We start from the raw sequence: 14,676 nt of genomic DNA, 5'->3' as shown, positions 1-14,676 counted from the left end.
ATTGAAAATGGGTGGTCTTCCCCTTTAAGTAAAATATTTTAGTATTTTTCCCACCACTGCTGTCTTCAACTTGACATTAATTCAAGCATTGCTTTCTCTTCTTCCACTGCTAACTGCTTACAGAAACAGTGGGCACCTCCTCCAGTGCAACCTCCGGTGAAAGCCAAGGTGGAGCGGCCTCCACCCGACAGACCCCCTACGCCACCTTCTCCTGCCTCCAGTAGGGGTCCTCGTTCCATCTCCCATAGCATGAGACAGAAGCAGCGCTCCCTGGGTGATCTCTTCGGCTCCCAGCGCTCCCAGAACCCCTCGTCTGTCCCCCCGGACAACCCCCCACCAGCACCAGCACCACCTCCAGACCCCGTCCCTCAGACCATCCCAGACCCACCCCCCATGGCCGCCCCTGAGCTCAGTAGGTGCCTGCCCCCCAAGACAAGCTAGCGGTCATGAATATCATTCCAGTTCATTAAAGGCCTTTATAGTACACTAATGTCTTTTGAAAGAAAGAAACAAAGCAGTTCAAAAGGGGTTCATAAATTCTTCAGACATAAAAAGGCAACCTTCTGCAGCATCTAGTTAGATATGTTACTTGTAGCACATTATTTGTTTTCTTAACACTGTCATTATTTGACTGCTGTTGGGGCTAGTTGAGTGGCTTCAACAACCTCAGGTGTGACATACAAACATATGAAAAGAATACAATAGTTTGGGGTTGCTATGATGTGCAAATAAAGGACGTTTTTCAAGGTGTACAGTATTAATTTTGAATCTGTTCTGGTGTGCAGAGCCCATGTCAGAGGAGGACGGGGTTCGCTCTCAGCTGTTCAGATTCTCTGCTAGTGTCTCCTTCTCCTATGCAGCCATGCCTGGGAAACTGTTCCTACGCAAAGAGGTTAGATTGCGCACACATGCACGCGTGTATACAATACAATGTTTTTGCCATCTGTATTGCTGAATAATTACATTACATATTTCACGATCGTGTACAGTACAAATATGCATATGCGTATTCTTTTTTGTATATACAGGTTTTTTATCCCAAAGAGAAGTTCAGCCGCCCCTACATCCTCAATCTGCTATGTGAACAGGTTTGTAATTGTGGAAATGGTTCCATAATTTTTCACAACACATTCACCAGTTACGACTCATTCACTGCTAAATCATTGGACAATGGACATTCACTCATGTCCATTGTGTGGTGTTTAGATCATGAGGGACACCTACTCCCACAGCTGTTTGAGGATCACCAGAGAGGAGAAGAGAAAGATGAAAGATCTGCTGGGTGAGAAAATATCAGAAGACAACATGATATGACTGGGTGTGATTGTCACTTAAAGATATGGTCAACACCATCAAAAAGACATTACCTGGGCACTTCAAAAATGACTACCCACTCTGAGGAAGACTAAACGTTGAAACGTCAGTCACCCTGTCGCTCTACAATAAATGAACATGCAGACCAGTTGAGTGCTCCATCTTTTATTTGGGTAGTCATTTTTGAAGTGCCCAGGTAATGTCTTTTTGATATAGTTTGTCCTTGTTGAGCACCGACGAGTCCTTCTACCAATAACTGCTGGCTGAAGCGCGCAGACATCTCCTACTTGTATGGTCAACACCATATTGTTTAGATTTCAGTAGACTTCACTAGGGTGATGCCCGTTGGGAACACATGGTAAGCCAGTCTAGGACGTAATGCGTTTGGTTATTCAGTATCCGTTGTACAGAGTTATTGGAGGCCAGACTAAGATGTCCGTACTATGACATCATATTGATGACATCAGGGTGGTGATACACACACAACTAGTATGAAGTCAGTCGGTCAGAGGGTTCTCGAGATATGCACTAAACAATACACACACACACAGATTGTAATTCACCACAGCGATTCTATCATTTCAACAAATAAGCATAAACAATACTTCACATGAACGATATTGATGTAACTAAGATATCCGAACGGCACAGATGGTTAGTTATGCGAGCAGGGGAACAAGGAAGGGACAGACGAAACTTCTCTCTGTGCGGGGGGAGCTTATTACATTATGAACGTGTGGGGATACTTACAATATAAAATATACACTGGCCCATTGTGACGTCAACAATCATATTAGTTCATTTGATAGCCTTGAGTTCCAACTTTTCTGTTATGATCCCTTTAAGCCAATTTAAACTGTAATAAAAGATATGGATTTAAAATGATATGAAGGGTATGATGAATGCAGTATCACATCATAATTTAATTCACTGTTTGCCTAATACAGCGAGTTTCCATGTGGGCACCACCATAAGCACCATCCAGGATGACAACATGAAGAAGAGGATAGTCATAGCTGCCCGGGATAACTGGGAAAACTACTTTTCTCGCCTGTTCCCTGTGAAGGTAAGCGCTGGTATCTTGCATTTCTGCGCGCACACACACAGCCGGAAACACATACAGTATGACAACGTATTAATATGTTTATGGATCAAATCCGCTGTCAAACCAATCAAACAAAGCTATGGGAAAGAACAGGAATCTGGTATGTTACCTTCGGGAAACCCAGGACTACAGTTACACATAGCCGATTGTGTGGTTTGTTTTATTAGTCAAATACTCCACTAAATGAGTCAAAAGCGTATAGAATGTAGATTCAATGTACACATCAGTGAAATCATCAATGTGCTAAGTATCTTCTTGTTTTAGGCCGATAGCGGTGATGCTCAGGTATTGGGTATTTCTCATCGTGGGCTTCGTTTGCTGAAGATTATCAGAGCATCAGGCATCAACCCCAAACACCTCCATCTGCTAAAGAGCTACAGGTATGCCAATGCACAACGTTGTTTGTTTACATTGTTACATTCACCTGTGTGGATGCAAGTATAAACTCAGATTTCTGTGTGCGTGTGTGTGTGTGTGTGTGTGTGTGTGTGTGTGTGTGTGTGTGTGTGTGTGTGTGTGTGTGTGTGTGTGTGTGTGTGTGTGTGTGTGTGTGTGTGTGTGTTTTAGTTTTGCTGAGCTTCTGTCTGTGGAGCTTCAAGGGGCTGACACGGTGGAACTGGAAATGAAGAATGAACAGCTGAAACTGCAGTCCTCCAGAGCACCTCAGATCGCCTTTATGATCCAACACTTCAGCAGGGAACTCATCAAGGTATTTCATCTCGTTCACCTTCAGTTTGGATCATGGCACTGCATGGATTTAATCTTGACCTAGTAAAGCATGTGGAAGTACCATTGAACCTTTCAGCTTACCTAAGATGATGTCTCACCATTCAGGACTCGGGCCACGTGGTTGCTCTGAAGAGCTATGTGACCGATGACAAGAGCGTGCTCACTTTTAGCAAGGGTGATGTCATCAAGCTGCTGCCAATAGAAGGACTTCAGCCAGGTGAGGTCATCATAAGGCGTTCAGATTTGCAAGTGCACTCAAAAGGCAGTAGTGAAGAGAAGACGCATATACCAACGGTCTGCAAAAGTGCACATGCTCCCCTTTCCAGAGAACTGCACATGTGCAGCTCAATGGTGCGAGCTGAGGAATACAACATGCACAGTCTGTGAAAAGAATATTAATTTAAATTATAATATTCTTGAATAAATTATACATGTTAAGTAAAGATCGTTTTCTAATGTAAGCCATGACGTTTTGAAAAAACTATATCGTGCATGTGCCAGATTGATCTTACATTTATATCAATACATTCATTAATGTACCCAACCAGGAAGTAATTACCTTCATCTTATACTTATAATCTGTTGCTTAAACAAGCTGCTATGATTCATGCGTCGCGTTGTGTCTCAACTAAGGATTTCAAAATTGAATACTGTGTTGTTGAATGTGTTGTTCTGAAGACATCATGTTCGGGAACCATGCTGGAGTTAATATCTGATGTTCCACTCAGTGACAATTTTATATACTTGCTACCGTCTTGCAGGATGGTGTTTTGGCACCATTGGAGGGCGCTCAGGGCTTTTCCCCAAAGACGCCACTCAGCCATCGGCTGCACCAGACTACCACTGTGTCCACCTTGACCGAAGAGATGAACGGAGGAAAAGCATGCGAGCTGGTCGGCCTGCCAGGCCTCCAACCTCCAGGCCATCGCCCAGCGCTGATTCAGGCTTGCACAGCAGAGATGGCTCAGTCCAGGGGTCCGAGCTAGACTATCTACAGTGCACCATGGTTGACTTTGCCATGAAATACTTCAGGTACAATGGTTACGAGTCAGAAAGTTGGTTCGGGTCGGATTGAGTAAGGTATGTGAGTTGCAACATTCAAGTGCCTTGTCATGACTTTATGAAACTCTTCACATGACAGAGTGAAGGCAACAGGTGGACCAACAAGCTCATCGGACTTTTCAGAGATGGTTCAGCATACAGAGGTATGTAAGGCAGCACCACCAAACCTCAGCATTCATCATCCCTCATCACAAACATTTCACATCTAATACAATATCTATGTGTTCTCTTCACATAGGTCCTCGTAGAAGAATCCCTCATCTTTTACGATGACCCCGAAATGAATGACTTGGCTGTACAGTGTTTCTGTGGTGAGCTTCCCAAAATCTAGCATCCACATTATTACTGCTCCTCTTTTAAGCTCTACAGTGGTTTTCAACCTTTTTCATATCACGGTCCATTATTTATTCAGCTTTAAATCATTTGATGAGATTTAGCCTCTCAGACCCAAGACTTTGAATACTTTGTTATCGTTGGATAAGACTTTGTCCACAATTCCATGCTGTATTGATGTTGGTACCAAAGGAGAGATAACAGGCAAACATTGATCAAAATTCTTCTATACACTCCAATTGTGTGACTTCTTGTAACTTAAGTAATGCAGATGTTTAAAAATAATTTTGCTCTTAATAGCGTTTCATTTTACGCTCTCAAGAGTAAAATATCTACAAGGGTCCATTTGTTTTCCAACTCTCCATCATGGACCACGGATCACTGGTTGAAGATTTGTCTCATTTATTGCCTAATGTTCACATTTCTCTCTCTCTCTCCAGGGTTGATGCAGTTCATGGGTGACATGCCGATGCAGGAAGACCTCACTCAGGCAGACTGTTTGCTCTTCATCTTACAGGTCTGTGTTTACTCTTTCAAGGATGTCACTGAGCTGAATTGTAATTGAAAGCCAATTCAATTGGGATCTGAATCTGTTGATGTGTTTCTGTTTTTTCCTCTCTATTAGCTAGGGAAGGAGAAAGAGGCACTGAGAGATGAAATCTACTGCCAGATTATCAAGCAGACAACAAAACACAGTGTCAAGTAAGCACGTTTCATGTATTATGCGTAATATTATACATTGTGTGATCATAGCATGTAAGTCAGGGGTCTTCAACAGGGGGTCTGGGACACCTAGGGGGTCCTCAGAGTTACTACAGGGGGTCCGTTCACATCTTTGTGTGATAGAAAGAAAAAAAGAAAATCTCCTTTTTAGCCAGATTCTTAACCAGATTCTGCGAACTTTAGACGAAAATAGCCGATCTAATTGTAGATCGGCTATTTTCGTCAAAGAGATTTGATGTAGAGGGGAAAAAGAGCAGACTGAGTACAGAGTGAAAGGTCAAGTTTATTAAGTATTGACGGTTCAAGTGGTTAAATATCTGAAAATACAAATTGACATGAATCATAAAAACACTGATGATCGTGCTGTCAAACAATTAAACGACATGGAATCTATGAAAAGGTTGTGGGGGTGCCTGCTTCATCTCTCTCTCAACTAAGGGGTCCTTGGCTTGAAAACGTTGAAGAACGAGACCAAATGAATGTGCACACAACAGTGAACTGTAATGATTGTGGTTCCTGTGTCCACAGGGAGCGTTGTACCCTGGGTTGGCGTCTGTTGAACCTGGTGACAGGCTTCTTCCCCTGCTCCAACATCCTGCAGCCATATGTCAAACGACATCTACGAGACATCGCTCATGACCCCACACACTCCTACCAAGGTACACACACACACACACACACACACACACACACACACACACACACACACACACACACACTGTACATTAGGGGTGGGCAACCAATGCAATCATCTCTTTTTGATCTACCAGGTGTTTAGATTGGGATCAAGTAAGTTGATCAAAAACCATTATTCACTATTATTGTTTGATGTGCACATAGATGTCAAAATCAAACTTTCCAACCCTATAAATCAAATATTGGTTTTCAGTTTCACTGTGTGGCACTGAGTGATTATTCCTGCATAGCATACGCATACACTATGTCCAAATCACACATGCAATCTACATGTGCATGCACACGCACGCACGCACGCACGCACACAAACACACACACACACACACACACACACACACACACACTAATTGATATTTATATGCCTTCAGAATTAGCCAATATGTGTCAAGACAACCTGCAGCGCACCAACAATCATGGAGGTCGTCGTACCGTCCCCTCTCAAGCAGAGTTGGAAGCCCTCCTGGTAAAGTGAAATGCAAATCCATGCACATACAGTACACCTCTGTTACAACCCCATTTACCTTCAGTATGTTGCTGGTTGTCAGTGCACACAGCAGCACTGGCCTTGAGTCTGTCTGTCTGTCCTCTCACAGGTGGGGAAACGTTCTCGCCACGTCGCCATTCAGCTCCCAGGTGGTGTGGATTTCCCCATCAAGATAGAGAGCTTCAGTGTAAGATGGATTCATCTGTCGTGCTGTTTTGCTTGTCATCCCCACCTCCTATGAAGACAATGTCATGGTCTCCAATTAACCGTCAATAACCGCTTCTGCACAGGTGGCAGGGGAAGTGGTGGCAGAGTTCTGTACGGGGATGGGAGTCTCGCATCCCGCAGAAGTCAGGGAGTTCTCCATCCATGTTAACTGGCCCCATGGTAAACATCTCTGAGGAATGATTTGACCTCCTTGTATTTATTTGACTATTTATTAATTTAATCTTTTATTCTTTCCTCTTATTCCTGCTTTTTATTTTGAATGTCAAATCACTTTGAAGTCTTGTTTTTAAAGGTGCCATTATATATCTGTCGGGCAGAAACCTTTTAACTCCAAAATGTTCATATTCCGGAAAATGAGCTCAAGTGGAGTTAGGTTTTGACTGAAGGGCTTTTTACTACTTTTCATTGGTTCAATATTATTTTAACCAACACACAGACTTAAAGGGTGTTCAATAGCACATATTTATGAAAAAAGTGAGGGCCAATCGGGTGGAGTTAGCTGGTTTGGCAGAAAGTGTGGAGTTAGGAGGTTTTGTCCCAAGCACTTTTTACTACTTTCCATTGGTCCAACATTATTTTAACCAACACTCAGATGTAAAGGGTGTTCAATAGCCCTGATTTATGCCAAAAAAAAATCTAAAACCTCAAAAATGGAGTTAAGAGGTTTTGGCCATACAGTGACGATATATGAAATATAAAATATAATACATTTAAAATTGTGACAAAGTTATGCCATGAGGAATCACAGGCAAATCACACCTGTTCCGTACTAATACACATTCCGTACCAATAAAGAGTGAAATGTAGGAGCGGATTGCACCGCTCAAGAAGATAGATAAATCCATCTCTCCTCCCCCCCCCCCCCTTGTGCTCTGGTCAGATGGAACGGTGCGTCCTCTCCACCCCGAGGAGTATCTGTTTGACTTCCTGGAGGACCCCTCTGTCATCTTGTCGTTGAGCAGAGTCATATGGAAGCAGCCCCTCTCCTTCTGCAGTGAACTCTATGTCGAGTTCCACTACCAGCAGGTGCAATCTAGCCCCCCACCCCACCCCACACCCACCACTGGTGGTTAACAGAGATCGAAACTGTACTAACTTGTGTGTGTGCGTACAAGGTTTCACGGTGGGCCCTCCAGGAATGTTCTCCGTAGGGGGAGGGGGTTTAACCCATTTAGACTGGGAACGCATTGTTACACATTATTTAGTCTTTAACTATTGAAAAATAGCAGATATACAAGCTCACGGTGCCGCGCTGCGAGCTTGTAGATATGCTATTTTTGAAAAACTGTGAAGTCTTTGAATATTTCAAATCCTTCTAAGGTTTTTTGGGGAGCATGTCGCTGTTACTACATGACGTACATGTCATCTTTTCGACACCCGACTCTAACCCTCGCCCTAACCCTAACCTCCGTGGAGTGAGTCGCTAACCCTCCGGTCGAAATGATGGTCGTTCGAAAGAGCGCGATTTTGCCGTTTTTAGAATGTTTCTTTCAGTGTTGCTCAAACTTTTACATGTGAAGGATCCCTAAAATGTCCCCCCATCTCAAAATATTTAGTTCAAGGGACCCCCCAGAAGCAAAATTTCAGTTACAAAGGTTTGCTTAAAAAATACATATACTGTATTCAAAGATTTGCACACATTTTCAGGACTTTGCTATTCAAAAATAGCAGATCTGCAAGCTCGCAGCGCGGCACGCAAATAGCAGATCTGCAAGCTCACAGCGCGGCACTGTAAGCTTGTATATCTGCTATTATTCAATAGCTAAAGTATAAAATAATTAAGGCCCCCTCCACTTTGGGCCCTAGTAACTCAGTCCCAATCCCCCCCCCCCCATTGTGACGCCCCTGGGTGTATAGGTGCTAGGTGACTACCTGGATGGGAACTTGTTGTTGCCTGGCAGTGGCTCCTCCTTGGTCCAGCAGATGGCAGAGCTGTCAGCCCTGCAGCACCTGGCTCTGGGACTGTCTGACCAGCTGTCATTGTAAGTTACACTCATTTGGATCAAAGTTTTCAGGCCAAGGACCCCTTAGCTGAGAGAGAGATGAAGCAGGGATCCCCCAGATTCTGTATAGTTTCATCGTTTGACAACACAATCATCAGTGTATTTTGGATTTATGTCAATTTGTGATATCAGATTATGTAACCACTTGAACCGTCAATACTTAAGAAACTTTCACTCTGTACTTGGTGTGCTCTTTTTTCCCCTCTACTCCAAACCTCTTCGCAGCACAAGGCGTTGTGAGCTTGTAGATTTTTGTCTAAAGTTCTCAGAATATGGACGTTAGGGTTCAAGTGGTTAATATAAAAGAGAAAAAAGGTTTCTATCACACAAAGATTTGAACCCCTTGTAGTAACTCTGAGGACCCCCTGTTGAAGACCTCTGCTTTACAGAGTATATATATATATAATCTCTGAAGGCATGGGAATCAATCTTTTCTCTCTCTTTAACTCCCTATAAGGCCTGAGTTGAAGCAGTACCTCCCACAACAGGATGGCATCAAAAGCAACCTGGAGGAGATCCTCTCCTTCTCTTTGGGCCAGCTGGCTGCCATGCAATCTCTCACCCCTCAAGATGCCAAAATACGATTTGTTGGTGCGTTTACTCTTCTTACTATTCTGCTCTGCTGAATACGGTTCTGTTCCATTTTATTTAATTCTAAATCAGACAATTGGGAGTCGATAATCAGGTGTGACATGTGTCTCTGTTCACTGTCCTCCAGAGTTCCTCAGCTCCATGCCTTTGTTTGGCTCCAGTATCTTCCTGGCTCAGAAGGTCAGCCAGCGTGGCTGTCCCTCACCCTGTTTAGTGGCCATCAACCAGGAGGGGGTGCTATTCTGCCACCCCAAAACACAGGTAATTTAAGTGACACACATTTGTGAAGAAAAACGGTCTCTGCACAGTTTTCTGCACAACTTAGAGAAAAGGCAACAGCTTAAGCTAAAGGGAACAGTTGCAGTATCGACTGAAAAAACAGTCCCTTAACCCCAGAACTCTACAGTTACTGAACATGTTTTGGGACTGGGAGAGCACATATTGTTGCTGTTTGCCACAGACACACTGGGATGTGTTGTTATTTCCTTTGATTGCAGGAGAGGACATTTGTGATTCCACTGGTGGAAGTGCAAGCCATGCGTACAATTCGCCCTAAGAAGCTAAGCAAAGTGCAAGCAGTGGAGATCAATTATGGCAATCCAGGCCGTCCTAGAAAAGTCACCATTCATGTCAAACAGGTAAAGAATCCACCAACAATGGGAATGACTTTGTATTAACATTATGTGGAAGTGTCATAAAGGCCCAGCAGAAACAAAATACTCCCCCTTGAGGCAATAATCAATTGCCAAGATGCAATTGCCAATAGCTTGATAGCAATTGATTTTGAAAGTGAAATATCCCTTTAATTAAGTGTGTGAAATGACAATGAAAGGATCTATTCTACGTATTATAGGAGTACCGGTCTCAATGCTTGCAGCCTTGCACCCATCCTTTTCCTGACCTCATATGTACCTTGTAAACACAGTCATCAGAACAGTCATATTGGCTACAACTTTTCACAAATTGAAATCGGTTATCTGCACCATCCATAGAATGTATGCCATGGGATCAGTTCTCTCTCTCTCTCTCTCTCTCTCTCTCAGGCCAAGGCACTGTGCCACATCCTTGCTGTAATTATGGAAGAGCTGGTACGGCCATCTATCAACAGCTCCATCTCAAGTCGACAGTAGACACGTCTGTTAATCATTGATTTGTGTAACAAGAAAGAACTATTGCCTTCGACCTGTTCATTGTTTTTTTCTTTTAGATAGTTTGATCAAACTTGATCCAAGTGTGTACCTACTGTAGCCTATACTTTAGCCGATTGTGTAAATCAGTTCATGCAGTGCATACATACGGTACATAATGCGCATGTATAAACACACAGAAATATGCACAAAAGTGTGAATACATGCTCACCACAATAATTGTTCTTGTTTGAAGTTATTTTAAAGTAAATAGTTGCTGATAATCACAATATTGTCTGATAAAACTACAGCAGGGAAGCAAGTCAATTAATTATTGATTGATTATTGTTTGTTTTTAATATTTAATATTTTTGTTTAATATCAGATTTAAATAAAACATTCCTTATGTTTTAAATTAGTTTGTCATGTGATTATGTCTGTTTATTATGATTTTATGTATATTATGGAAATGTTTGTCTAAAAAAGATAATACAGGAGGAGTTATTATTAAATACTAGAATCTAGTCGGCGACCTGGCCAACTCGGAACAATGTAAATAGGGAATGAATGCCCCGCCCTTTAATGCAAACCCCATTATACCTGTTTTCATAGGACCCGTTTTGACCATTTGTCTGCCTGTGTCCATTTATGCCCATATATGGAGATATCTGTATCTGTCTGTCTGTCGGTGTCCATTTTATGTCCATATATGGAGATCACTGCAGTTATAGTTCTGGGTCCATTTTATGCCCATATATGCCCATATATGGAGATATCTGTCTATCTGCGTCCATTTTATGCCCATATATGGAGATCTCTGTATCTGTCTGTCTGTGTCCCTTTTATGCCCGTATATGGAGATCTTTGTGATTCTGCATCCATTGTATGCCCATATATGGAGATATCTGTTTATCTGCGTCCATTTTATGCCCATATATGAGATTTCTGTCGCTTTTTCAAACAGATGGTCAAAACGGGTCCTATGACAACAGGTATAATGGGGTTTGCATTAAAGGGGGAACCGGCACTGTGTCTGCAACACAGTCGGAGGCACAGACAGATACAGAGATCTCCATAATGGGAATAAAGGGACACAGACAAACAGATGGAGGAGGAGACAAACTTAATGCAAACCCCATTATACCCGTTGTCATAGGACCCGTTTTGACCATCTGTTTGCCTGTGTCCATTTATGCCCATATATGGAGATATCTGTATCTGTCTGGCTGCGTCCACTTTATGCCCATATATGGAGATCTTTGACCATCTGTTTGCCTGTGTCCATTTATGCTCATATATGGAGATATCTGTATTTTTCTGTCTGCATCCATTTTATGCCCATAAATGGAGATCTATGCAGACACAGTGCCAGTTCCGGAAAATCCTGATGTCAGACATCAGAATCCGAACCTTTCGTGCTGGTTCCAGAAAATCGTGTATCGGGTCGGGTCGGGTCGAGGCCGAGCACTGCACTACCTGCTGCGGTGGGGAACGCACGTGCCGAATTTGAAATAGGGAATGAATGCCCCACCCTTTAATGCAAACCCCATGAATGCCCCACCCTTTAATGCAAACCCCAATATACCTGTTGTCATAGGACCCGTTTTGACCATCTGTTTGTCTTTGTCCACTTATGCCCATATATGAAGATCTCTGCACACACAGTACCGGTTGCAGAAAACTCTGATGTCAGACTTTATGCCCATATCTGGAGAACGCACGTGCCGGTTGGAAGAAGGGTTCTCGAGATACGCGGATTACATACATACATACACATTCACAGAGATTTTGTGTTGACTCATGTGGCGTACGTGATGTCAGAGCCTTTTATGAAGTGATGTCACAATGACTCAGCGCTTGCGCCGATTTCCTCCGGAACAGCCTGATGTCAACAATCAGCTCCGCATAAGGAGATTCCGAACGTTTCGCGCCGGTTTCGGAAAACCGCGAGTCGGGTCGGGTCGAGGCCCGGCACTGCACTCCGCGCTGCGGCGGGGAACGCATGCCCATATATGAAGATCTCTGCACACACAGTACCGGTTGCAGAAAACTCTGATGTCAGACTTTATGCCCATATCTGGAGAACGCGCGTGCCGGTTGGAAGAAGGGTTCTCGAGATACGCGGATTACATACATACATACACATTCACAGAGATTTTGTGTTGACTCATGTGGCGTACGTGATGTCAGAGCCTTTTATGAAGTGATGTCACAATGACTCAGCGCTTGCGCCGATTTCCTCCGGAACAGCCTGATGTCAACAATCAGCTCCGCATAAGGAGATTCCGAACGTTTCGCGCCGGTTTCGGAAAACCGCGAGTCGGGTCGGGTCGAGGCCCGGCACTGCACTCCGCGCTGCGGCGGGGAACGCGCGTGCCGAATCTGAAGCCGGTGGGACGAACGGTTCTCGAGATACGCGGATTACAAACAAACAAACAGACAGAGATTTGTCGCATTTATAGATAGATAAAAGATAATAAATATTTTAAAAATATTGTTAAGTATGCTTCAGTTGTTTTCTCTAAAGGGATCTGAATGCGCATAAATGTTTGCTAATAGGAAAGTCTCCTATTCTTCCAAAAACTGCAATTCTACCTTGCAAACCACAGACTATTGTTTTATTATTATTATTTTACATGCTTTACAAATACATTGACTTGACTTGAAGCTGCAGACATTCATACATTTTAAGGTTCATTCCCACCAGACACGATAAGGATAACGATATGTCGGCGTTCACATCAATTATACCGGCTCTATCGGTTTGGTTTGGAATTGCAATTGAAAACGATATTCAGCAAGAATGGCAGCGGGAGAGCAACAACAGCATAATGTATAAACAGCAGCAGGACATAGAAGGCAGCAGCACGATACATAAAGGCAGCAGCATACACTAGGCATAGGCATACTAACAGCCGCAGGAGAGCGGCAAAGCATGACATGACACTGACGTCGACCTCCAGCTGCTTCTTCAGCTTCAGGCCCTCGCCTCGACCTTTCACCTCCACCTCCAGACTTGCCTGCAGTGACTCCAGCGCCCTCTGGTGGCTTTTCCTGCAAGGAGGAGGAGGAGAGAGATGGAGGTGAGTGGAGAGGAGGTAGAATAACAAATGAGATGCACCTTTTCCACCAGCAAAGAACTGGTTTGGGTTCTTTCTCCCGCCTATGGGATGCATTGAGCTTTTGGTTCCGAACCGTAAAAGTTGGTTCGGAACCGGAACCACAAAATCTTTGGTTCCTCTTGTTCAATCTTTGGTTCCTCTTGTTCAATCTTGGAACACAAGCCGGTTCGCAAGAACGAACCAAGGTTCCAAGAAAGTTGAACCGGCACTGGTTCTGGAACCGGTTCTTTGCCGGTGGAAAAGGCCCCCTAGAGTACAGTAATGCGGACAGCGAGAACAGACAAGATTAGCAGATCTACAAGCTCACAATGTGGCATGTAGGTCGGCTATTCTCTACTCGGGTCACCGTCCATGCGTCAAAGTATGAATCGGGCTTAACTCTTGGTAGTGAGGTCAAAAACAAAAGATATTGAAGCAAGCTGAAGGTCATTTTCACAAGAGAAGGTCTTACCAGTAAAGATAAGCTATCAGGAGATTATGGAAAGGAATAAGAGGGTGCGGAAAAAATATAGTATGGAAAAAAGTAAGTAGAGTATTAAAAAGTATTTAGTCCCATAGATGTTGAAAGTTGTGAATGGTCTATTATTGTGTGGATTGTGGAACATGAGGTACCTGGCAGCTTCAATCTCCTCTTCTTTCTCCTGCACTCCAGGTCTCCTTTGGCCTGCGAAAGCTCCAACTGCAGCCTCATCACCTTGGTCTCCTCAGCCTGAGACAGCAGTGAAAAGATGTAAAGTAAGAACAAAAGAAACAAAGAGAGAGCAGCAGGAGAAAGAAAGAAAGACATGAGGAGACATGAAGGTCAGAAAAAGGATGGGAGAGTATTTGACAGACAGGGTGAGTTTGAGGTGGGATAGGTATGTGTAAAAAAATGCAAAATGGTTTGCTACATCAAACATATAATTTTCCGAATGTCTGAGTGAGTGTCTGTCTGTCTGTCTGTCTGTCTGAAACAGCGTTTCTCATCAGTGGCTGGAGCAATTGATCTGAAATCGCATCACCATTAGCATATGAACACACCTGACATAACTGTGAAGCCCGTTTGTCACTTTCACAAATCATATGCTGTATATTAGCATTTTTATGGTGCACATCCCATAACCCACACACTGCACATCATTTCGGAGCTCATATCTTTGAACGGGTAAGGGCTAGTTTC

General features: G+C 43.4%; 1 protein-coding gene across 1 annotated transcript in view; it reads left to right on the top strand.

The window, feature by feature from the left end:
• myo15b (myosin XVB) overlaps window positions 1-10,420 on the top strand; it is a gene marked incomplete at its 5' end in the record, with an annotated part of 47,268 nt that extends 36,848 nt beyond the window's left edge. The window contains 23 exons of the mRNA XM_080747327.1: window positions 124-412; window positions 786-892; window positions 1,029-1,088; window positions 1,207-1,282; window positions 2,262-2,380; window positions 2,684-2,799; window positions 2,987-3,128; window positions 3,254-3,365; window positions 3,910-4,180; window positions 4,290-4,353; window positions 4,449-4,521; window positions 4,984-5,060; window positions 5,169-5,245; window positions 5,795-5,925; window positions 6,331-6,425; window positions 6,556-6,633; window positions 6,737-6,833; window positions 7,555-7,700; window positions 8,532-8,656; window positions 9,135-9,268; window positions 9,396-9,529; window positions 9,766-9,906; window positions 10,312-10,420. Of these exons, the coding sequence (XP_080603453.1) occupies window positions 124-412; window positions 786-892; window positions 1,029-1,088; window positions 1,207-1,282; window positions 2,262-2,380; window positions 2,684-2,799; window positions 2,987-3,128; window positions 3,254-3,365; window positions 3,910-4,180; window positions 4,290-4,353; window positions 4,449-4,521; window positions 4,984-5,060; window positions 5,169-5,245; window positions 5,795-5,925; window positions 6,331-6,425; window positions 6,556-6,633; window positions 6,737-6,833; window positions 7,555-7,700; window positions 8,532-8,656; window positions 9,135-9,268; window positions 9,396-9,529; window positions 9,766-9,906; window positions 10,312-10,398 (2,751 nt within the window). The 3' untranslated portion in view covers window positions 10,399-10,420. The remainder of the gene's footprint in view (window positions 1-123; window positions 413-785; window positions 893-1,028; window positions 1,089-1,206; window positions 1,283-2,261; window positions 2,381-2,683; window positions 2,800-2,986; window positions 3,129-3,253; window positions 3,366-3,909; window positions 4,181-4,289; window positions 4,354-4,448; window positions 4,522-4,983; window positions 5,061-5,168; window positions 5,246-5,794; window positions 5,926-6,330; window positions 6,426-6,555; window positions 6,634-6,736; window positions 6,834-7,554; window positions 7,701-8,531; window positions 8,657-9,134; window positions 9,269-9,395; window positions 9,530-9,765; window positions 9,907-10,311) is intronic.
• Between the last annotated feature and the right edge of the window lie 4,256 nt (window positions 10,421-14,676).

This window comes from Nannobrachium achirus, assembly GCF_963921795.1.
Source record: "Nannobrachium achirus genome assembly, chromosome: 18".
Taxonomy (NCBI): domain Eukaryota; kingdom Metazoa; phylum Chordata; class Actinopteri; order Myctophiformes; family Myctophidae; genus Nannobrachium; species Nannobrachium achirus.
Note: the sequence above shows the minus strand (reverse complement) of the source record. Positions and strands in the feature narration are given on the sequence as shown.